The 24,911-nt window shown below is 45.7% G+C and overlaps 1 protein-coding gene across 1 annotated transcript in view; it reads left to right on the forward strand.

Annotated features, from left to right (window-relative positions):
- Nucleotides 1–287: 287 nt before the first annotated feature.
- The window catches only part of LOC142566838 (uncharacterized), a 285,430-nt gene continuing 260,806 nt past the window's right edge, over nucleotides 288–24,911 (forward strand). Inside the window, exon 1 of the mRNA XM_075677774.1 lies at nucleotides 288–493. Coding sequence (XP_075533889.1) covers nucleotides 406–493 — 88 coding nt within the window. The 5' untranslated portion in view covers nucleotides 288–405. The remainder of the gene's footprint in view (nucleotides 494–24,911) is intronic.

Here is a 24,911-nt window from a genome sequence, read left to right on the forward strand (position 1 = left end):
GCGTCCTGATTGCGTGGGAAGTTTGAAACGTGCGCCGGTTCGCTCGGTTCTCTTTGCGCGCGTCTGTTAACACGCGTCCGCGTTGCACTCGGACTGGACTGCCTAACACAAGGAACCTTCTGCGTTGTGACAGCTGTGTAGAATACGCGCGTGCAAAGAGGGCTGCTTACCCAAATAAGGTCTTTATGACACTTTGGAGCTGCGCGTACGCTTGCCTCTTCCATTTGGTTCGCGGTTAAGGTTAAAATATGTGACGCAGTAACGCATTTCCGACCAAGGGGTCACGTGGGAACCCGTTTCATAAATAGCATGCGGCTCTCTTTGTTCGAGACTAGTTTTGTAGCGTGAATAGGACCCGACTGTGAACCAGAGTGTGGAGAGGACCGAACTGCGGTCTGTAGTGGAATGGCACTCTGTGCTTCGGTGACTCTTGCACGATGGACTTGTTTTCTACTGTTCTTCAATCTGGGAGGCGCCGGCCGCCGCTACGAAGGTAAGCGCACCTTTGCGAGACAGCGTGAACGGCACTGCCACGACATCTCGCGCATGCTTCTGTCGAGACGCTTTAGCGCCTTTCCTTCACGGTCGCAGTTTCAAACGAAGTTTGGAACTATGACCGTGCATTTCTTATATTTCAGCAAGCATCTACCCGCTAAATCTTGAATGCAGGTTATCTGCACTTTGGCAGATTGCAAAATATTTCTCGCTGAAGAAAAGAGGGCGAAATAAATATTTATATAAACGAGCAATAAAATGTACACGCATCCTCTTTCTGCCCACGCGCCTGTCTTGAAAGATAAAGCGGCAACGCTTACCGGGGGTACAAGAAGCGATGGCGCAATTTCCAGGTTTTGTAGTTGTGCCTCCTGCTCGAGCAGCGCTGCGTGCACACACAAGGTTGTCGAGATGCGTGCTCCACATCTTTTGTGTGCGATCCCTTTAACGTACTAAGGTAATCTTATTCCGCGGGGCGGAATGTGCTTGGCATTTGCATTAGTAAGCACATTTCAGGCAATTTATTCCAGTTGTCAGTTAGAAGGGCTTCGGTAGGTGTGAAATGACGGTTAATCTGTTCGTTCATGTTGGAATCGCCAGCATATATTTATGCATAAATTATCCCGGCCACGATAGCCTCGTGTTCTTTGAAATGTAACTTAAGCAAAAAAATTATTTGCCGGGATTGAAAGTGCCAACGAATTCTTCGTGTTTACGTTGGGGCATAACATTGCGTAAACAGGGACCGCGGTGTACAAATCCCCGCTAAACGAAAGAGTGCTAGTCGCAAACAACAAAGTAGATCACAGGTAGGTGGCTAAGTGGGTGAGTGGATTCGACATTCAGTAAACAATTGAGGGACTGGACGTCAGTTCTCGTCTGACGTCCATTCTAATCGTTACTGGAACTTAATGACGTAAAGATTACCGCGAATTGACGCCAAATTGTGCGCGCGATGTAAGAATCATCACAGAAGTTAATTTTTGCGAGGCTGAACGCTTGGAAAGCTTTGGTGCCTTTCCTAGCCTGTTATGGAAGCGCTATTATGGCACCGCGTGCATTTGCAAGACGAGTTGACGCTTACATGCCGCACACATTCCTAAGCTTTGACGAACTGCAGGGAATGCTTCTGCAGCAACGAAAAAGAAATGTTAGCTTCAGGTTCTGTAAGCATGTCCAAAATGGCGTTCACCAAGCCTAGCGGCATGGTGGCGGGGCCAGGAAAAGTTTGAAATTTGGCGCGTGCAACTATAAGGTAGGACACTTGCTCACCAGCAGCTTTCGCGAATTGGTGCGATGCAAAATTTACAGACCGTATAATGTGGGCTCCGCAACGTTTAGACGCGTCTCGCGTGTACTAGGATAATTTCGAAAGCGGCTCCTAATTAATACGATGAGGCAACTTAAGGCTGAAAGCCAGGCATACTCATCAGAATGTTTCGCGTTCGATTATTTTGTAACACGGAAGGAAGAGGAACGCGATGCAAGTTCACTTCCAATTCAAATTCGGGGATAGCGTTATAGACCACAGTATGCACAATTCAAGATATCTGCATGACCAGACAACGCTTTGAACCTAGTATTTATTTATTGCAATATTCTTGTTAATAGCAATACGATGTTCGACAGTTATCTTAAAACAGGCCGTAAAAAAAGAAGAAGAGAAAGTTCCCCCTAAAGATCCGCGTTTTAAAAGTTACACTATATGAAACAAGGGAAACAAAAGAACATTACATGGCCTTTCTCTGCGTTAGGCTACACTGGTCAAATAATAGTTGTTTCTCGGTTTGATGCAGCGGTTGCAAATTAAGATTAAAATGGAGCACGAAAAAGTGTGCAACAGGTACCGATGAGCCAAGCAGCAGGAAATTTTCGCAGGAAAAAGTCATTCCTGTGTACCTGCGATGCGTTCGTACCTTAATGGTTTTAGGAACGGACAATTTATAGAAGAGTTTAGAAACTCAATAGAAAGCAGGCAGAAACGCGTCTGGGAGTTACCTAAGTATGCGTAAGCATTGTGCCACTTGCTCATCTGCGCGCAGCTCGGTGTCATCATGAATGTTATGAAACTTGATCCGACCAGTACAAACGACAGCAGTCCGGCGACACCAACTGCTGCGAATAACGGCGCAAGGTAAATTGACGACGCAAGCAAACTACTGCAGGTGGCAGCGCCAGGTGCGCTGATGACGATCTGATCATTATAAGCCGTAATCGCTCTTGAGCGCCTTGTCCGTCCGCGTCGAACCATTGTTAACCGTGACGAACCGTACTCTGGCGGCGGATGCGTATGGCGCGGCCGCGCGGACCCTCTCTTGAAGGCGATCTGCTATATGAACAGAGTGCGCCGAGTACTGATAGCGTCGTGCGCTACGTATTCTTGCCGCTTAGTTCGCGCTGAAGCGAGACGCGCTGGCCCTGCGTTGAAAGCGATCTTCGAGTGGGCAGACTGCGCCGAGTGCTGATAGCTTCGAGTGCGCTGTGTTCTCGCCGCTTGATTCGCGTCGAAGCGAAAGGCAGCACGAAGGTGAGTTCGCTCGCAGCTGCGGGCGATACCATGAAAGCGATCATCTTACACGACGGATGGACTGACGCACTTCTTCGTTGGGTAGGCATAGAGTCGGTTGCGCATTTACAAAATACCGAAAATATGCACAGATCTGTAAACGACGCGTCGACAATATACGCGTTTCCTCGACGGCGAAAAAGCAATAGCCCTCGAAATGTTCTTTTCTTTTTCTCGTATGCAACTCTTTCGTAAGCTTCAATAATCTTTTCTGTTCTTTGTTATCACTATAGAGTGTATACTTAAAAAAATGTTGTGAAACACGCACACACAAACACACACACACACACGCACACACACTTTTTCTTCAATTGTTATAACTAATATCTTAATACAAGGAATTGTTGAAGCATGCTTATGTTGCAAAAAGTTATACAGGTAGAGTTCGACGTCTGTTTGCGTTCAATTAGTGGTAGTTCGGAAATGGCGCTTCTGAGCAAAGGTAAATGATTAGAAAATGCTGTTCCACTGCTTACTATTTCCACAACGTCTCACTGTAATCGTGTAAATTTAGTGGCCGAAGACGCAATCAGAATGTTGAGAAGGTAGACGACATGGTGCAGCATATAATTCCCGTTGAATGCTCGTCTTTCTGATACAGTTTAGTTCGATTTTGGCGATGGTGAATTTTGGTTTACATTCATGGTATGAATGCATTTGTACTGTATCTGGGGTGTTTCTGGAACTTGACCCACTTTATAGTGTCATTTTATAATGCACCTCTTTTCAAAACGTTTGTGAAATCTAATATGTGAAATTTTTCACATTAGGTGATAACATGTGACACATGTCACCCACATAAAAAGCAGTAGCTGGCACCGTATTTCGTTGCCAGCATCTCTTTATTAATTCATAAAAATGAAAAAAAAAAGAAGTTATTTCTCCGAAAGTGTTTCGGAGATGCATTTGCCTCTATTTGGAGGGAGAGGTGGGGGCGAGGCAGCAAAGCCAGTGTAGCTGAACGTGAGTCTTCAAACGTACGGATGCGCACTGGGAAGCGGGCGTCTGGTAGCGTTTCAAATAGACCACCGAAAATTATGATAACTAAAAAAAATGACAATGTTCGTTCTTCTGCGCGCCCACTGGGAAGATCCGCCAGTAATAAAAGGACGGGTAGTAACAACACATCTCTTTTGTTATTTTCGAGACACATATCAGGACCTGATTACGGCGCCGTTCGGCGGGCTATTCGCCGCGGCCTCTCCGTCCCTCAACACGCATTTGCGTTGAAACAGACAGCACGACGGGTACATGAAATGCCGGGTGAGGGCAATGTCACTTGACTGCGCCGCAAGAAGCAGCCTGGCCGCGTCTAAGTGGATCTCAGATTGGGCTCGAGCGCGTAATGAGCCGCGGTGGAGCGGCAACTGTCGGATACTGCACTGCCGCTCGAGATTTCGCGGGTTTGATTGCTCTGCGTGGCAGTCTCATTTCACTGGGAGGCAGGTACCTCTATGTGTAGCCTATTGCGCAATGCTGAATTCCAAGTGGGTCATATCAGTCCGTAAAAGCTCAGGAAGTGGATTGCGGCAGCAAGCATCTTGAGCGCTTATTTTTTTACTGTTCGAGTGTAGTGACGTGCAATATGGTAGCTCAGCTCGACCTTCTTTTATCCCCGCTTGGACAGTGAACTGGCTGAGCTGGTTAGCGATTCGCGAGCAGTGAATTACTCGCGGCTATTGTACATGTGTAGAGTGTTTTTCGTACTGTGCGCCTTCCTGACACAGCCGCTCCGCTTACCTCGCTCCTACTTAACGGGACGTCTGATTTTACTTTAAACGAGATAATAAAGAGAAACACTGAATCAGATTATACTGGTGTAGTATTCTTCCAGCGCTATTTGCACTTCTTCGGCGGGCAACGATTAATCACTGACAGGAAAACGAAGGTGAAACTTCCCTTACTAAAGGTTCGCACCGAAACTGGGGCGCCCGTGACAATGACGTCAGTGGGTTGCCGTGGTTTTCACGCCTTTTTTCTGCGATCTGGGCCGCTTCCGTGTTGTAAATGTTCCACAAAGCTGCAAGTTGAGCGTCTTCTCACTTTTGCACGCAGTGTAGTCTCCTATTTTATTGTCAAGCAACAATACTTGCCACGAGCAGACGTTGTCAGAGTCCCTATAACGTCAGGACATGATCGGAGAATTTCATCGTTGTTTCGAAACCTGTCTTTGGATTTAGCGCCATTTTTGCCATGTTCCTTTGCGAAAATATCTCCCAATTTTTCTACTCATGGGAGCAGTGATCTATTGAGTATTCTAGTAAAAATTGATTACAATAGAACTGGGTTAGTTTTTTTACCACCGGCGGTATTTTCGGCACTCAAATCGCAATACACGGGCGTTTAATGTTGCATTCCGTCCCCATCTGAATGCGGCCGCCGGGATCGGCAGTCGAACCTGTGAAGTCATGCTTAACTGCAGAATGCCACAGGTACTGTACCACAACGATGGGTACCTTCATGTGGTGAGCTCTTCAGATGAGAACACTTTAATGAATTTAAGCGCCCGTCCTGTCTCAATGGCCTCCTATATTCCTGATCGCGTTTTTGGCGCTGAATTCATGAATTTTCGGCGTGCACCAACTAGCCCAAGAGAAAGTATAGGGCAAGTGAAAGCAACTGTCGCAGTAACTAGTTATCTGCAAATAATGCGGTTCTCCGCAAACCCTACTTATTCACCAATATCAGAAAATGTATAATATACTCATATGCAGTTCAGAAGCCGATTAAATGGACTGTCTGTTAATGAACATCGCGTGCACGCACTTACCATCTGACACCGCTATTTCGACTACGCTATCTTATACAGTGCCGAAATGTGTAGTTATTGATAATGAGTGTGAGAAAACCCTCTCTAAAACTTCTCGTTTCTACGCGCCAACAACGACTTTGCTACCTTGCTTTGCGCATTCTATATTCAGCTTTCGGAAACCACACTGGGTATATAAATGGATCAAGTACCCCAACAACACGAGGTGAGCCCATGAATGCAGCCTTCAAATTCTTCATCCAGCGTTTCCTTTTTGAATCTTTAATAACCATATAACTGCGCATTTGAATACTGTATAAAATGCCTGTTTTTAAAGTACAAATAATACAGTCCAGTTCAGAGGAGAACATGCTGCCGACTCAAACACCATGATTCTTCTTTTACGGCGTCTTATTTTACTTAACGTGAGTACTAGGTCTGTCATAATATAACTTACGAATAAGTCAAGTTCTTTTTTTCCCTCTTCCGCATCAGGCCCTTATTCACAAAGCTTATCGCTCGTAAGTTACCTTTGCCATTGAGCGGCCACCTTCTTTAACTATATGTATAGCATCACGATTAGCTGGAGTTTGCTCTTACGAACAATTCTAGAGTTAGAGCTTTCTGTGAGTACGTGCCCAGATATTGACGTCATTCTAAAGTTCTAGCAAAACCTACACTACCCCTGCTGTTGTGCTTGTTTGGATAAAACTCTCTATTCCTTCACGCGAACACATGACAGGTGCACTGACGCACTCAATGTGCCAGCTATAGCTAAAGCTCAAATAACACTCGGAGAATCGTTTCAAGAATGCAGTATTACGTAACCATTCTGTAACTTGCGACATCTGTTGTCAACGACACAAAGAATGCGGGAACTGACCATCAAGAAGAGAGCGTAAGTATGCTTGACACGTACAGATAAAAAAATTGGCAGTCAGGGCCCAGTCACACAAAGTCTGGCTTACTGTTGCAATACATATATTCGATCGTACACGCGGCGCGGGTAATTGTCTGCTTCGGTGATCGAAACAATGGCGAATGACATGAATGAAGTGCCACTATAACACCAGAAGGAGCATACATGTCCGCGCTTTAAGAACATGTGCAACGGTATAATGAACACAATATTTTTTTTTGAGAGAAGGTTCAGCAACAAGGGTTCTCCCTGTGATGACACACGGGATATCACCGCACAAACAAGTGGCCACACGACTCACGTCGTGCGCTAGCGTAAATGTTAAAGGCCGCAGACATTATTGTCTCACATTTCGCTTATTCTTGGAGCATGCACTGCCTCGGGCAATTCCTTCTTATATAAAGGTCAGATAGCGTGCTTTCAGTGTTCTGTTTTGCCTCAAGAACGTATACTCTCATTGTAAACAGCGTTTGCAAAATGGTGGGGTGCCGACGGCGCGCATAAGCCTTTCAAGTATTAAGGCAGCCACTATAGCTGCCGACTGCCGTAACGCGCGTACGCCCTAGCACTTGTCCATTCACGACTGCTACCGATGTTTGTTGCGCAACCATTTGGACCGGTGTCCACAAACTGAGGCTATCGGCTCGTGCGGACAGCGTATGTTTGTGCAATTCAAGAAGCATGCTGAAAGAAATCGCAGAAGGGAAGAGCGCGAGCAAGAAACTGCGGCGTCTCCGCGTTTTCCCTCCTGGATTGAAGCTGCCTCTTTCCCTTTTTTTTTTCTTATGGCAAGCGCGGCTCAGTGGCGTCATTTATCACGGCTCCCCCTTCGGTGGGGCAGAGGGCGTTTTGATCAGCGACCGCATGTAGACGCATGGCCAGTGCGCGCCATTAGCTCTTGCCGCGACGACGTTGGCAAAGATAAGCGGCAGGGCTCGAAAAACTCGATGGGCCTTATGGTCTCTTAAAGCCGTAGACCGTCCCGTTATCTCGCGCGCTCGCTAATTGAGGCCACTTGTCACTACGAACATTACGGTCAAGATCGCACGTTAAAGCAAAGCCTGTAGGGCACCACCGCGGGCCTCCGTGTTCAGCGAAGTGGCCGCCTGCCGTGGGAACCTTTTTTTTCATGGGGAGAACGGGGCCAATTGGAGAGAAACGCTGCTCGGACAAATCTAGAAAATGAAAACTGAGAGAATCGAAAAAGCTATCTTTAACGTAATAGAGATGTGGACACTTTGGAGCCGAGAGAGATAGACAACGTTCCCTCTCACAATAACGTATGTATATAAGAAGCCTTGAGTTGGCGCATTTCGGAAACTTCCGAGTGTAAAAGAGAAGCGTGTTTTTATCCCTACGTTTCAAAAAGTTCGACTAAACTTTGCAATCAATTATGGTTGCTATTTCACTTCAGCGGGCAAGATGGTTATTATAAAACGAAGAAACTTTATCGTATTAACTTGAGGCTAAGACCGGGCGCGGGCTTTGGTTTCAGTCAGCATTTGACGCTTTGTTAATTTCGAGGATGCGCAGCGTTGTAAGAGTCAACTGGCCTGTCGATTCGGGGCGCAAGTAGACTACCATTTACTAATGGATGAGCGTTGAGAAATGCACTGTGTGACAAGCGAACGCTGAATCTCCGCGGTCCGTGGCCGCGGTCTTCCTTGTGAAAAGATAAAGAAAAAAAAAAGAAAAAGAAAGGAAAAAGAAAGAAAGGAAGAACGAAGGAAAGAAAAGAAAAAGAAAGCAAGAAAGAAAGAAAGAAAGAAAGGAAGAAAGAACAAGAAAAATCATGTGATCTATATACTAGGTGTCACTTCTTCAGGGTGGTAGTAATGTTTAGCATACTTTCCAAGACATCTAATGTGTAAAGTCACTTTCACTTTATCTCCTTAGTTATTACATAAGGGGTGGGTTACGAATAATATGAAATACAAAGAATACCAAATGAACACTATTATTAGGCGTAATGCGAGGCAACTGCTTCTATGAAGGCAGATGAGCTGGGCATTGAAACGATGCTGTGCGTAAGGCGATTCCAGTCTCTGGTTGTTCGAGGGGAAAAAAAAGAAGAAGCAAAGGTGATAGTGCGCGCGTGTGGGCGAGCCCCGCTTGAGGAATGTCCTATGCGATGCGATACGCGTGATGGTGGCAAGATATGTGGTGCGCGATTCAGTACGCTGTGGTAGAATTTGTGAAGTAATGATAAGCTGGGGCAATTAAACGGCGATGGGAAAGGGTTTGTGTGCCAGATTCTGCTCTTAACGAAGCTACGCTTATATCGTATGAAAAAGCGGAGTGAACCAACCGGATGGCACGATTCTGAAAGCGCTCTAGGGTGCTGATGAGGAAATTCTGGCGAGGGCTCCAAATGGCTTATGCGTATTTTAGTTTGGGTCATATTAGTGTCTTATAAGCTAATAGTCTCACATGCTGGGGAACGTTTATTAGGTGACGTCGTAAGAAGCCAAGTGATTTGTTAGCTGATGAGATCACGTTAGTCACATGCACACACGAGTCGAGATCATTTGAAACGCTAACACCCCTTATAATTAACTTATAATTACTATAACCCAATCTCAATTTGCTGGTTAGTAATTTCTTTATGAAATACCAAGGGGTCACAACAGTGAGAGAACGACATTGCTTAACATTCAGTAGGGTTTAGGACCATTAACCAACGTTGACACTAATTTTGAATGTTGTTTAAGTCTTCCTGAAGAGCGATTTGGTCAGTATTATTAGTAACTGAGCCAGAATCGCACACGAACTGACACTTTTTCCACTTCATATATACTTAAAGAATTAGTTACGTGCACTATTGATAGCGCTGGAAAACTTCGGGGTTATTCATTATCTTAAATATACGGTTAGGCGCGCGCACCAGAACTGGCGAGTTTTTTAGCACCAGTGAGGTTAATTCGAGTGAAATCCAGTCACAAAGCGCAGCACTACTAGGCTGTATCGAAATAAGGCGTTTACTCTCTGGATGGCGCCTGCTAACTGCGTGACACTGTTCGCCGTCGTCGATGTCCCGCCCTAGAAGATGTGCACACTTAATGAATTATGTAAGGAGAGCCAGAGCAGTTGACGTAGGTTTCGCAACGCGCACAAACTTCTTTTGGTTTCCTTCACTATTATCTGATCGTCATGCTCTCACGGGCTTTCACAACGCCATACAAACGCTGAGAACTCCAGCAAACGCCACTGCTAAAAGAGTGCCGCATCGTCAGCAAGGACGCCGATGCGCTGCAGTTTTCCTTTCACTGCCGTACCTGATGCGTGACACGTTGCTAGAAAACCGAAAGGGCGATCCTGCGTTCTATCCTGGAGTATAAGGTAAACACCGTGCTTGCTTAAGGGGCGGGAGGGCGATTTTTCTTCGCCTGCATCTAACGGTTCTCCTTAAGAACGTTGGAGTGCGCTTGCGCACGAGGTCAGCAATCAAACCCAAACGACCTACTATTGCCGAGCGCGTCATCCGTGCACAACTCACCGTGGTGACTTAGCGGCTATGGTGTTGCGCTGCTAACCACGAGCTCGGGGAATCAAATCCCGCCCGCTGCGGCCGCATTTGCATGAGGGCGAAATACAAAAACAAAAAAGAACGCTTGAGTAGAAAAAATGACCGTGTGGTCAAAAATTAATCCGGAGTCCCCCACTACAGCGTGCCTCATATTAATACCGCGGTTTTGGCGCTTTAAATCCCAGAATACAATTCATCCGTGCGCACGTACGCAGATACATGCGTCAAATAATAATAATAATAATAATAATAGTAATCTGGATAACAAAACTCTTTTCTTCCGTCTATTGACGTCGTTGCTATTGACGAAAATGCACTTCTGCACCGAGAGAACTAAAGGCCGGCTGCATAAATAAAAATAACACTTCACTGGGATTAACAACCAATTCAATTAGGCTCTTTGGTTTCCTCAAAGCCATACGTTCAATTCAAGCTTATTACATATATTAAAGATGGTACATAGTTGTGTATATACAGAAGGAGGTCTCAGGGTTTAATAACCGTTAGCGGACCCACCTTCCTTTGCAGGACCTCCTTCGGGACCTCCTTCCTGGCGCTCGTTGCTACATGTTTGTCACGATACGTTCATACGGGGTTTGGAAGGCTCGAGCTAACACAACTAGTTCTAGAGCCCACACGAGCAAAAAATGTTTTAGATTTATTTTTCACTAACACGCCAGAGGTGGTGCGTTCTGCAGTAGTGCTGCCGAGCATAAGCGACCACCAAGCTGTATTGTGCGATATGAATTTGCAGTATGTGAGAGCTGCTAACAGTGGTCCACGGCGTATCTATAGCTATCAAAAAGCGCGTGTCAGTGAAATGACCCTGGCTCTAGATTCCTACTATGATGTATTTGAGACACAGGCTGAATTCATGAATATGGAAGAATTATGGGAAGTATTTAAGAACAAGTTGCTCAAGATGCGTGAAAGGTATGCCCCATCATGGGTTATGACGGCGCGGCGCAGCAAAAGTAAGCCGTGGTGTTCTCGACAGGTGAAATGCAAGGCCAGGCAGAGAGCTCACGTTTACGCTGCTTATAAGAAAAACCCTTCGTTGACGCTTAAAGATAAACTCAAAAACAGAACTGAAGAGATGAAGGTAGCTACGCAGACAGCCAAAGATAAATACTTTAGCACGTTCCACCTGCGTATACAGAAAAGACCGAAAGAACTGTGGCAGTTCTTTAAAATGAACATTAAAGATGTATTATCAATACCTGCTCTTGATAGCCACGGTGCTACCATCCATAACGACATTGAAAAAGCCGAGTGCTTTATCTCGTTTTTCAGTTCTGTGTATGCTGCTCGTGTTGACACTCAAAACACTGTGGCGCGATCCACCCAAGTGGTGGGTGAGCCCATGGACGATATCGTGATCGACCAACGAGGAATAGAGGCAGCTCTCAGAACATTGAATGTGTATAAAGCAACTGGGCCTGATGCTTTGTCACCAGCACTGCTTTCTTTGTGCCCACGGGAGGTGTCCAAATATCTGTGTGTAATCTTTACTAAATCTTCACTAGAAACATCTTTACCAGATGACTGGAAACTTGCCAATGTCGTCCCTGTGCATAAAGGTGAACCGCGAAGTAGTGTTTTGAATTACCGGCCTATCTCGCTTACTAGCGTTGCATGTAAGATACTTGAGCATGTGCTTTACAGTAATGTTATGAGCCACATGAACGTGCACTCTTTGCTCAGCCCCCAGCAGGATGGATTTCGCAGTGGATTTTCCTGTACAACACAGTTGCTTGAGCTCACGCATGATTTAGCAGGAGCTTTGGATAAGGGTTTTTCTGTTGACTGTTTGTTTTTAGATTTTAAGAAGGCGTTCGATGTTGTCCCTCGCTCTTTACTTATAGAAAAATTAGAAATATATAATATAAACAGTACGGTTGTTAACCGGATAAAAGAATACTTAAATTTAAGAAGACAGAAAGTTGTGCTTAACGGCAAGACATCTCATGAAGTTGATGTGTCCTCTGGAGTGCCCCAAGGATCAGTGATAGGACCACTTTTATTTCTTATCTATATAAATGATATTTGCTCCGGTATTTCATCGCAAATCAGGCTATTTGCCGATGATTGTGTTTTGTACAGGACTGTTCATACTACCCATGACTGCAATGTTTTACAAAATGACCTGTACAAGATAAATGAGTGGTGCAACAAGTGGCACATGCACATTAACATAAAGAAACCGTTCATATGCGTTTCTCGAGGAAAAGAACCTCTCATGACTTCTGTTACTCTTTAAATTCAAACATGATAATATCTGTTCAGGAGCAAGAACATCTCGGCGTTTATTTCACACCTGTTCTTTCTTGGAGCCGTCACATTGATCATATCACAAGTAAAGCATGCCGCATTTTAGGTTTCCCGCGCAGAAATGCAAAAGAGTTGCCACTGGAGACAAAGGTATCATTGTACAAATCAAATGTCCGATCTGTTCTGGATTATGCGTGTGCTGTGTGGGATCCGTGGACGGCACGTGACGTGAACAGTTTAGAAAGAATTCAAAGCATAGCCGTTCGTTTTGTTTATTCAAATTATACCAGGAATTTCAGTGTTTCAAGAGCAAAAGAAAGCCTCAGTTGGGAGCCACTGCAGCAACGCAGAAAATATCTCAGACTGAAACTCTTTCATAACATATTCCACTCTCGAACAGGTATAAATCCCGGGAAACATTTTTCCAAGCCTGATTACGTTTCTCAAAGGCTGGACCATGAAAATAAGGCTAAAGAAATAGCCTGCGAAACTGAAGCGTTTAAAATGTCGTTTTTCCCCAGAACCATAAGCCAATGGAATAAGCTACCATCCGATGTCGCAATGATTCTATCAAATGATGTATTTTCAAACTGTATACGCCCACTGAAGTAAGATAGTGTTTTTGTGTTTTTGTGTGTATGTGCGAGTATGAAAGCATTCCGGGTATATGTTTTGTTTTGCCTGCTTTATTTATTGGTTCTTTGTTTCCTCCTCCCCCCCGCTGTGATGCCTACGGGCGCTGTGGGTATTGTGATAAATAAATAAATAAATGGAACGAACTCCTGCGCCATATTTTGCTTCAGGAATGGTAAAACAGAATTTAGCGAAATATTCCGCCATGTGAAAAAAAAAAAAAAAACCTGTGTTTCCTACCTCTAAAGTTGGCGATTTGTCGATTGATTGGTCTTGCGCGAGAAGAACATACGCGACCACACGGCGGCGCATAAGCCATTACTATGCTGCAAGCTGGCTTGCGTTGTGCCGGGGATTCTGCTGCACGCTGTTTCATTTATGATAGCGCGATTTGAAAATTTATACGCGAATTTTCTCGCTGATTCTATTACGGTGTGCAGATTGGCATTTCCGAAACCATCGGGTTGGAATTTCAGCGCTGCAAGCGCCGGTTCTCTAGACATTCCGAAGCGATGATGGATATACACGCGTTTGGTGCTTAAGATGTACGCACACTGACAAGTGTCTCTCGTTTAAACAGCACCGAATTAAGTATTTCGCCTGTGACGTTAAACGGAACTTCATTCCTGATGTCAAACTCATTCGATAATTTAACTCTGCCGGCTCTCTTCATCCGCTTTCAATATTTTGCCGAATTTCTTTCTTCAATCCCGTTTTTTTTAAACCCTAGCAACGCTATAGTTCTATTTTCGTCGAGCGCAGTCGAAGTCCTCAAAGAAGTTTAATGACTTGGAGCTACAGGAAGAGCTGTTGATTTCGTTGGCTTTTATTACGCTCGATTCACTAAGACTCTCGGAGAAACGAGACGGCGCCAAGTACAGTGGCTTTCAGCTCCCGTTCACGATAAATGTCTCTCTTTATCTTTATTTTTTCTTTTTTTCGGGCGTAATTGGGGGACATGGGAATTTGAGTGGATAAGACGATGCGAGAAGCGACGTACGAAATTCACCGATTTTTATCTCCCCTCTTTCTGTATCTTTCTCTCTCTGTTTTGCAAGATCAGATGTCGCTACTTCTCGACATGGTTCTCGCAAAGCTATAATGATGGTCGGCCCTAGCGGCTGTTTTGCAGCTAATCTTACAACCATTAGAAATACGAGTAAATAATTGAGAATCCGTAATTAAGAAAGAAATAAGTAATTTACGCAATGGACTTTTTAAAAAGTGGCGCAACAACAACAACAAAAAAACTAGAAGAGGAGAAAAGTACGGCCAAGCAATGATGCAGTTTTCGAATCGTCCTCATTAAGAAAACGAGAATTCGCGCTCAAGGGCGCGTGTTTCACCCGAAAGAACGAAGCGTTGTCATCGAAAATACACTGCACGTGGCTGTCTTTAGTTGTGCTGTGAAACTGCGAACGACGTTGTCTTAAGCTCCAGGGTGCGCGGCGGCTGATGTGTTGCTTAATCGGACAATCGCAATAGCGAACATACTGATAATGAAGCCAACGACAAACAGTCATTGCGAGAAAAAAAAAAAAGCGTCGGGAATTCAGTCCCTCCATGTGCGGTGCTGGCAATTTCTTCTAATTGTGCAATGTCCATACTATGTTTTAAGATGCGTTCTGGTGTGTTTCCTCCTTAAAATCTATAAGGGGCTCTATTCGTACAGCGTCACTTTGTAAACTACATCGTTATGTAATAAGACATTGGCCATCATTTGTCTCATTTAACGCCACAGGCAACGTATGTATACCATGACCTGCGCACAATGAAAGTCTTGTTTCACATTGATCTTGGTTTCACAGTTACGCGCTATCAGTAGTTCCTAAACAATGAATCCGCGCGCAGCACCGGCGGCCGCATTGTATGCTCCACGCTCGAATGCTTTGCTTTTCTTGGCTAAGATTTCGGGATAGCCGGTCCTTTCCGCGGCCAAGTTGTTCATATTTCACAGCTAATAAAGAAGGAGAAGCAGGGGAGACCGTCTGAGTCGGCATTGCAAAAACAGTTACTTTATATTGTAGAGCGGTTCGTAATAACAGGCGCCGGCTGGTCCGGTTAGCGTATACTGTTAGCGAAAGCCACCTGCCGATGATGGACTGCCTTTATGAACGAAAAGCTTCGCGAATTCAGCCCTGGAGTCCCACCGCACGGCCCAGTCACCGATAGAGCCCTGTCCTTAATGGATAACACGAGGTCTGTGCATTAGGAAGCGCGACGTCACGCACGTAGACCGACGACAACCTACACATTCAAAACGGCAAGCCTGCAATGGTTTGTGCAATGTTCGCTCTCTCGCTCCCTGTTTGCCTTCTATGCAAAGCGCGCTTTCGAATGTGAATGTCAGCCTATATATATATAGTTTACGTACGTATACGGTCCTTTGTATTCGGATTTTAGACTTTTTGTTTCAGATTCGGCGGGTTAAAATTATGGCGTTTCTTAAATAAAAAAGAAAAAGAAATGGCTGGGAGAAATCACTGTTCTTGTTGGTCGGCAGCTCGAAATTCGGAGATTTTTTCGGTAACTTTCCAAGACCGCTTACGCAAACAGTGCTCTCACTTTAGACGCAAATTTTCTATATATTGACACGTGTACTTGTGTAACAACCGCAATCACTCGCAGGAACAATTAATGACAAAAGGAGCTGCTAACAAATGATGTGACAAACTCATTTATACAAATACTTGTTTGCAGGCATTATTTATACTTCTAAAGAAAGCATACGAACAAAAACAACAAATATAGAAGTGTATGGCCATCCGCTCTTCACTTTGTTCTCTTGACTATTTAAAGGAAGAAAGAAACTACAAATACAATGCACATGGACATGCTTTGCAAGAGTTGTGATGTTTTTTCTTTGTCTTATACGCGTTTGTCAACGTACATTATACAGCGCATTTTGGGCATATCTGTGTCCATCCTAGACTTGTCGGGCCTTTCGTCCTTGTCTGTTGTCCTGTTTTACTGGTTCCCGCTGTACGCTTTTGCAACAAAATTAACGTAACACCAACTAGCTAATAAGCCACCCCTCTTTGAACGTAACATAGTTGGGCAAATAGAATAACATAGTTAGGAAATAAGCATCTCATATCACAGATGCGCGCCGACTATTCATCGCGGCCCACATATTTATTCTACAGCCTTGTTTTGTATCCGGGTTCTGCAATTTTCTACATGAGGTGTTACTCTACTGAAGTAAAGTCCGTTTACGTGAAAAGACAACCTATAGAAAAGAGAGTTTGCTACTTCTGTTGATAGAGCCGTATATGAAGCACGTAAGATAAGATCTAAATTTCGAGAAAGCGCATATTGAGAGAACGATGAATGATAATTACGTGTGTATCAGCGCAAAATATGGGCGCTGCAAGATACTTATTCAATACCAAAACAGTGAATGCATAAAGTTTCATAGAAAATGTTGGAAGCTTAGAGAACCGCAAGCTGTATGCATTAGTTTGGCCGCAGCATTTCTTGAAAGACTCGCATGCGACCCTCACTACGCCATCTTAACTTCGCTGCAAAGGATATAGATGCGAGCACGTTATATACGAGCACAGTATGTATACGTGTGGTGTAATTCTGAGCCGACACTTTTCTTACAGATATGCTACACATGTACACCGTAAGGTGCAGGGTTCAAAGCAAGGCGCTCCAAGCTTCCGACATACACCGTGGAGAGATAAAGCAAGGATTGGGAAGGCAGGAAGCAGACCCCACACTGTGGCTAAGGGAAGAATGAGAATAGAAAGAGAAAAATAAGGAGAAAGTGAACACTGCGTGCACGCGGGAGGATGCACAGGAGGACTGGAAACTGTGTTGGTGCCATAATGAAATGCACTAGTGCGCGAATAGCTTTATGCGCCAGCGACGGATGTGGCCACGGTGCTATAGTAGCCTTCGCTAAGAAAACGTTCCAAGTCCAGCCGGTTTGAAGTGGTGAAAAGAGAGGCTTGAAAGAAGTGCATAAACTATGCTAATGCACATACCCGGAAGTGACAGTTCCAGCGAGATGCTCGTATGCGGCTGAGCGGCCACGTGTTAACGCATAGTGCATCACAACATGCGGTAATGCGCAAGAGCCACACTATAGCGCGGCCTTCACAGGCAGAGCGACAAAAACGGAGGCTGCATACCAAGCACCAATATTACTTTAAAATATCTCAAGCCCAAATTCATACAATAACGCTGTACGTTCAAGAATTCTGCGTCAACGCTTTCATACTATCAGCTGCTTTAATCTAACACCTCTAACCTGCGCTTATGTAAATTGAACTAACCATGATGGGCGCGCTTCCCCCAGTACAGTGCTGTTCAGACCGAGAGGTGCATCTTGAAAGCTTAGACGGTTCGAAGAATGGGTGGTGGAAGGTATGGTGACAAAACCACTCGCTCATGCGTGATTTTCGATGGCAGCGAGAGCTGCGCCATCTTGGTTATGTCAGGTGAGATGTGTGGAGGATCGGACTTGAGGAACTTGCGTATCATCTATTTGTCGAAGTTTTCTAGACCGAAGCATCCTAGACGTCGCCATGAGACGAGCACGATACGCGTATGCAGCCAGCACTGCATTTTTCATCTTCGTAGATTACAACACGCTAGAAACATCACCACACAACGAGGCCGAACCACTTACAGAGACACCGCGTGCCCGCGTCCGCTATGTTTACGTTCGGCCGCTCGACGACCGTGCTGCATAGAATAGCTCCTTCGTGCCTCATATTCTCTCGTGGTGCACAATGCGTACAAAATTATCGCAGCCGCTTTGGTGGCTAGGTGAGGGTTTTGCAGTTGACATGCGCATGGTGAACCGAGGCACAAAGCAGGTTTACGACAGCGCCATCTGTTCCACACAGTTCCTAGTCTGAGCAAGACCTCCGCAGCTTCATTGGTTGAAGATTGGAATTGGCACATCGTATCGAAAAGCGTGAAGCATGATGTTCTTATTTTCCTTTTTGTTTTGTTGGAGGTGGGGGTGACATGACAGTGACGTACTGTGTGCCCGGACGCCTGTTGTAACCTCACCCGTCAAAAAAAAAAAAAAAAGAAAAAAGGAATAGAAAGCAAGCCAACAACTGACAAAAAAAAAAAAAAACGTGCTCTGTTTCGAATGCCCAGACGTGCAAATCGCCGGTATGTTTCAAGAAGTGTGTCGCGTGTGTTTAGCAAAATTAGGCAAAAAGAGGCCATACTTCACAATGAGGTTTTATAATTCTGTTATTGCTTACCAACTGCCGGTCAAATGCAAATTTGTGGGAGCTTCCTATGAAACGTCCGAAAACACAGCATTAAAGTCGAATTAGTTTCGTCCCTAAATGTTGGTGCATATGGTCTCTGGTCACATGGCAGTGAAAGAGACTTGGTTGTTTTCATGCTTCAATTCCTGTGAAGGCCACAATCGTGGGCCCAATCGTAAATGCGTGATTATACCAAAGTAACCTCCATGTTTCCTCCGTTTCACTCCTTTCGGGTAACAGCCAATGTCGATGTCACCGGCGACGCAAACTTGTTCACGCAAGTGTTGGTCGTCGCGCTTTATTCGTAAACAGTCACTCAAACCCGCTTGCATTCGTGTAAATATCTTACTCGATTGCCATGGTCTTCACTGTGAATTCAGAAACCGGAAATAATAAAAAAGGAGACCAAACCCTCGGTCTACCCAACACAAACACGATGAATATCTTACGCCGCAAGAGGCAAAAAAGAATAAGAAAACAAAGAAAGCATTGAAATGGCACGATTCATTTTTCATCTCGACAGCGTTCGCATTATATACCGCATGCTGCTCACTCAGCTAAACATAGACAATACGAACACAGCGCTCTCACGAGAAAGGAGTCGTTTGCACAAAGCCATTTCCTTCTGGTTTGGTTAAAGGCCTCGCCGATCCTCAGACTAGTACGCATAAAATAGACAGCCCGATCCATGCTACGCGGCACGCATACGAAGGCAAAATTGGTCGCAGACCTAGACTTGTTTTCACAAGAAGCAGCCGCCCCCTCGAGCCTCCCCTCCGCGTCATCTAATTGCCGAGGCAGGGCTCGTCGAGCGTGGCGCGTTTCGTTAGCCGAGCGCGCGCATCCCGCAGCTGGCGCGATGAAAAACGAGCAGGCGGTGTCGCGGCGCGTTTGTTTGCCGACAGCGATCACGCCAACGCGCGAGGGTAGAGCGGGCCGTTCCTGAAAGAGCGGTCTCATCGACAAACTAGATCTCTGAAGGAGCTGTCTCAGCGAGACGCTGCCTTTTTCCCTCTGGCGTCCAACGAGAGTCATCGGTGGGTCCCCTAATGTCGCTGAGCCCTGTAAGCGGCTCCCAAATATTCCGGTCTCGCCATGCCTGGCAGAGAAGACGCCGCTGGCCCGAGGGGTGCGAGAATCATTCCACCGGCGTGCCGAACCCGGCGATAAGGTGCGGGTCGACTCCTGGAGCGTCCCGGCCGAGGCGACGGCAGGAAATTTGAATAGAACCCAATCGGTGTCCGGGGAAGGATCCATCAGCGTGCCGCGGGTCGTTGGTCGCTGTTTATGCGTCGGCTGGCGTCTGCCGATTTGGCCGATGCATAGCGCGGCGGAGGGCCCACGGTGCGCAGCCATCCGAAGGGTCGTCCGAACTGAGGGGAGAAAAAAAAAAGGGGCAACTCCCCCCCCCCTCCCCACATTTTTTTTTTTTGCCATCTCTTCCATCGCCAGTTCGAGACACGGGAGACGGTTGCGTAGCAGGTGGCAGCACCGCGTTAGGTCGCCCCATCTTGCATACAGTCTTCTTCTTTGCCAAGGTTCATCTCCAAGACATAGCTTCGGCCTGCGCATAACGCGGAATTGTGCAGCGTGATGGTGTGGACGAGAGGTGGCCTCCCTGCACTCGGAGCGATCACGAGGAAACGCTTGTGTTCTATCCAACAACTGGGCAAGACTTGAAGCAACATCCCATGACAGAAAAATTAGTATCCTGCACTTCGGGTAGTTCAACTAGATGCGCGTGTGATTTATGTAAGCAGAAGTTACACTTCCAGCGCCAGGGCGTAGTGATAACTAGCAAATGAATGACATAATGGCACAAACGCAATGCTTTTTCGATCCCGGAGCTGAGTTGTCGAATGTAAAGCAATGGGCTGGAACAACCTCTTGTCATAGTAATATACTTACCGAAAACGCTCCCATATACAGGGTCTTTTTTACATTCCATGCATGTGCAGGTAGGGGGAGATGGTTTTCTGTTCAAATCGGCAGCTTTTTATGGCTGTTCCCTTCATAGTCCACTACATGCGGTTGGCAATTGATTGGAAGTCTCGACATTTGTAGATGCAACTTGAATCACCTGCAGTATTACGTGTTAAAGTACATTTTTATTTTGATATCGCAAAACCGCAGTGCTTGCTCTGACGCGATGAGCAAAACCGAACTGAAAATCGAAGTAGTATATCAGCCGGTTATCTATTCCAATATGAAAAACATGATGCAGCTCGCGTTGCCTTATGCATGCGATTATTCCTGTATACTATGCATTAAGCCTTTTTCTATGGTCCGATTATTTGTAAATTGCCATGCAGTTCACCACGTGAACGTTACGGGATGCCTGCGTTGAAACTAACATGTAAAATTTTCTCGCAATTTTGACATCAATCTATGCAGATTTTACACCTATGAAAAATAGTTGAAACAATCAGCATGGCTATAATTACTGCTTGGCAGATAGCGCACTAAAATGTCAAAATCTGCAGCTTATTAAAGGCTGGCGTTATTAGAGCTAACTTTGACTGGCTAACAAACACTGACTGAATTCATGTAGTACATATCACAGTCCTCAACATGTAAGAACTTATGTAACACGAAAGGCTTTTATCTAAATCTTGAAGAAAAAAAATCCAGTAACTTCCGAGATTCCTTCACCTACGAACTCATTTACTGCGACAGCAGCAGGCTCTCACAGCGGAAACAGGCATCTTGCTTGCATGCATATTCTTCAAATTGTCTTGCCTCCCTCTAAAAAAGATTGGCTCGCCATCCCTGCCCTGCGAAAGTTGATGTCCAGCGAATCTGTTGAAAACCGCCACTGCGGCTGCTGAGGGGGTATGCAATGCATAGTAAAATATTTTGCGCGCACAATTGACAAGGACACAGTGAAGGGAGACACACGGCGCCCTTCACTGTGTCCTTGTCAACTGTGCGCGCTAAATATTTTACTATGAATTCGTACCAACTCGCCCAACTATCAGTTCTGCTGCGGGTATGCAATGCTTTATTTCTCACTTTCTCGTCCGGCGCATTATTCAGCCACAGGAGAATGTGGATGCGTGCGGACTTTCCATGTGCTGGAATTCTAGGGCAATACGACCACCGGCGGCACGCCGCTTCTGGTCGCAGTGTTGTTTCTTTTCTCTTTGCCGTTCCTCGTAATCACGCTGCTCCTCGGGAGTCCTAACTATACATTGACTACCCATAGTGGTGCTGCGGCAACAAGGAAATCAGTTGCTAGGCTGGTTCTTTTATATACGAAAGGCTAGTGACGTCACTCCCCACGTCGTAAGCTGCCATCGCCGCGGCAGCTTGCGCAACAGTAATCTTAACGGGAAACGTATGCGGGGAGTGCTACGTGCTTTGCACTGTTAGCAGGAACGCCTTATCACCAATTATGTGGTTTGGACACTTGTTTTGTGCTTCTTCTTTATTGGAACGAATGCTGTGTTGCACGTTGTGTGCGTGATATCAAAGAATGCATGGACCTTTTGCTTCAATCGCTGAAAGTTTTTTTTTTCCGTGAGGACCACGCCGCCGAAAATCCCGACCAACTAGACACTAACAGCTTCGCTGTAAAATGGCTTGTGTTCGCACTAAGGGGGATTGGCCAAAAATCGGATCGAATTAGGAAAATAAATTTATATCTGCCTAAAAGGCAAGGGAAACGTTTGAAGGAAATATCCATAGAAATGTGAAATACATTCATGTTCTTAAAATTTGTCAAGGAAACTGCTTTGAAACAACAACGAAAATTCCTCTAAGTAGAAATCCCTATGACAGTTGCCAAGAGAGAATGCTGCCAGGCTAAGAAAGTTTAGAGTGAAAATGTTCAGCCCCTTTCGGTGAAAGAGCGCTTCTAAAATATTTTTTCTTGAATATGAGAAACGGCCAATAGTCTCAGCATAAATATAAAGCGGGCAAGAATGGTGTCACATCCCCCAAAACAATATTTTTGCAATGTACACAACGTTGTCATCGCCCACTTCATGAATGCTTGTTGCCGCGTCTGAAATACATGCGCAGATGCCACTACTCTCAGTCTTTGGGATGCACAAAACCCTGCTCAAAACCCTGTACAACACTCTGCACAAAACCCTCCGCCAATCGTTTAGCGTTAAGGTTGCGCGATAGCACAGCAGTGAACTCATCTTGATCCCAGTTGTGCGTCGCCGTAGGGGCATGGTTCAATCCACAGTGGCAGGGGTTGGCGAAGTTCGGTTAAGGCTAGAGACAAGGTGGTTATACATACATACATACATACATACCAGGGGCGTAGCCAGGGGGAGGGCTTATGGGGCTTCAGCCCCCCCCCCCCCCCGAAACTTTTTCGTACTGTCATGCACTGCTGACCAAAACAACCCACGGCGCTGGAAATCCTGCTGAATTTTGTCTTGAATGTCATTTTCACGCTCGAAAAGACATATCATCTCAAACATTGAGGAATCGGGCAGGATTTCGCGGCAACGCCCATGCACCGGGAGTCGCATAACGCAAGCAGCCCCATCCGAGCACAAAGCTTTAAGGGCGTTTTGATGGCAAGCGGGCTCGTTGCGGCATCTTGCGGAGGCCGCGGAATCTACGGGGCGCACGGATTTCAATTCCCGAACTTCATGGGTATAAAGTTCCCATAAACTTTTGATGCGAAAGGTGCACTGACATTTGCAAAGTCGTGCTTTAGGTTTTCAATTCCGGAAGTTTATGGGCTTAACGCTGTTATAAACATTTGGCGCCAAAGGTGCATGGCCTTTTCTAAAGTCGTAGATCGGACCATACAGCTAGACAAGCCAAATCAACACACTATCAGACAAGTTGACAAAGCACGCAGCGAGTTCCGATGAGAAGAAGTGCCGTCATGTCACAGAAAAGAATATCAACATTTTTTTTCACCTGCGCCAAAGCATCCATGTCAAGACACTAAAGCCAGCAAAGGTAACTACGGTCTTACTAATTTTTCTACTTTGAATTATATTCGCGAGGACACATTGAGCCTCTTCAATTTTTTTGTTCTCGCTACTCGCGGGCTGCCAGCCAGCCAGAGCGCATGTGCTTTTCTCGTGTTGCCTCGACCACCGCGCGGCGCACTTCGATGCGCATTCTTCTCTGGCCGAGTGGATTTTCGCCTGGCAGAGTTTTGGACGCCTTCTGGCTAGGAGACGAGAAAATGAAACAATGGTCGCTCGTCGCCATCACTGTGGGGACTCGACGGATTGCAACGCGTTCGCTTGAGCGCAACCTCTCCGGAAAATTTAGCCTCGTCGGTGTAGGATACTGAGAAGTATGCGTACGGTTCTCTGTGGATCAAGCGTCTCAGGTTTTCTTCGATATTCCTTCAATAGCCACTTTATGTGCCCAAAGTAGGCATTCGATTGTGGCCAACATGCTTTCCTATTGCGGTTTGATTTCCGTGCCCCCGCCCGACAAAGGCATTGTTGCGGTGCCGCAAATTATTGCATGGCGAAAGTTAGATTTTGTTGCTTCTTCCTCTTTTGGTGAAAGTAATGGCACACGGGACGCTTCAGTTGCCGGATACTCTTATTATGTTATTGCTATAGCAATTATATGGACATTCCAGGCGCATTCCTGCCATCGCCGTCGCCCTCATGTTCCTTATGAAGTCCAACGGCGATAACATCGTGACCGTGCGCCACATGCTGTATGTTCGAATGAAAGCAGGGGGGGGGGGGAAGGTTGGCACGGGTGAGCCGACGATGGCAGCTCAGTCTTGTGTGCGCAAGGGAGAAAAGCGAGGAGGAAGCGCGCCGCCTCCTGTCGCGCGTGATACGTGAAGGGGAGCGGAGGGCGGGATGCTGTGATCTGTAAATCTGTGGTTGCGCAACATGTTTATTTGCCTTGTTTTACGCATTATATACAGTGACTTTTTCTTAGATACGTAGATTTATTGGAGACTCATACGTATATTCAAATATCTTGTTGCGAGATTTTGTGTATACCTGCAGTCAACTTTGTTTCCAGTGACACTTTTTTGCCCTTTATCAAGCTGTATCTTCGCATAGGTATATTCTATTGTATCTTTGAATTTCTAATGCACGAGGGTGAGTCAGATGAAACTTCGTCAACCCACCCCGCGCAATAATGCTTCGGTTTATTATCTGCGAGGCATGCGCGTTGCACGCAGGCATATCTCATTTACAAAAGTGACAAGCACGTGTGAGGATAAAGGTCCTTTAAAGTTCTTATCAACTGGTTTGAACATGGTTGCGTGACATAATGGACACTCCAAAAGTTGAACAGCATGGTGTCGTGAGGTTTTTGTCAGCTGGTGATGGTTTCCCAAAAACAAATTAGTCGCCGTATGGCTGTCGTGTACGTCGAACATTGCATTTCATTGGCCACTGTGAAGCGTTTGAGCAAACGGTCCAATGAAGGACGTGAAAGTTGCAAAGACGTTCCAAGACCGGGCCAAAGCCATCGTGCAATCACTCCCGACACAACTGCAAAGGTTGATGAGCTGATGAGACAAGATCGGAGGATAAACGTCGATGAATTGGCAG

This window comes from Dermacentor variabilis, chromosome 1 (genome assembly GCF_050947875.1).
Source record: "Dermacentor variabilis isolate Ectoservices chromosome 1, ASM5094787v1, whole genome shotgun sequence".
NCBI classification, from domain to species: domain Eukaryota; kingdom Metazoa; phylum Arthropoda; class Arachnida; order Ixodida; family Ixodidae; genus Dermacentor; species Dermacentor variabilis.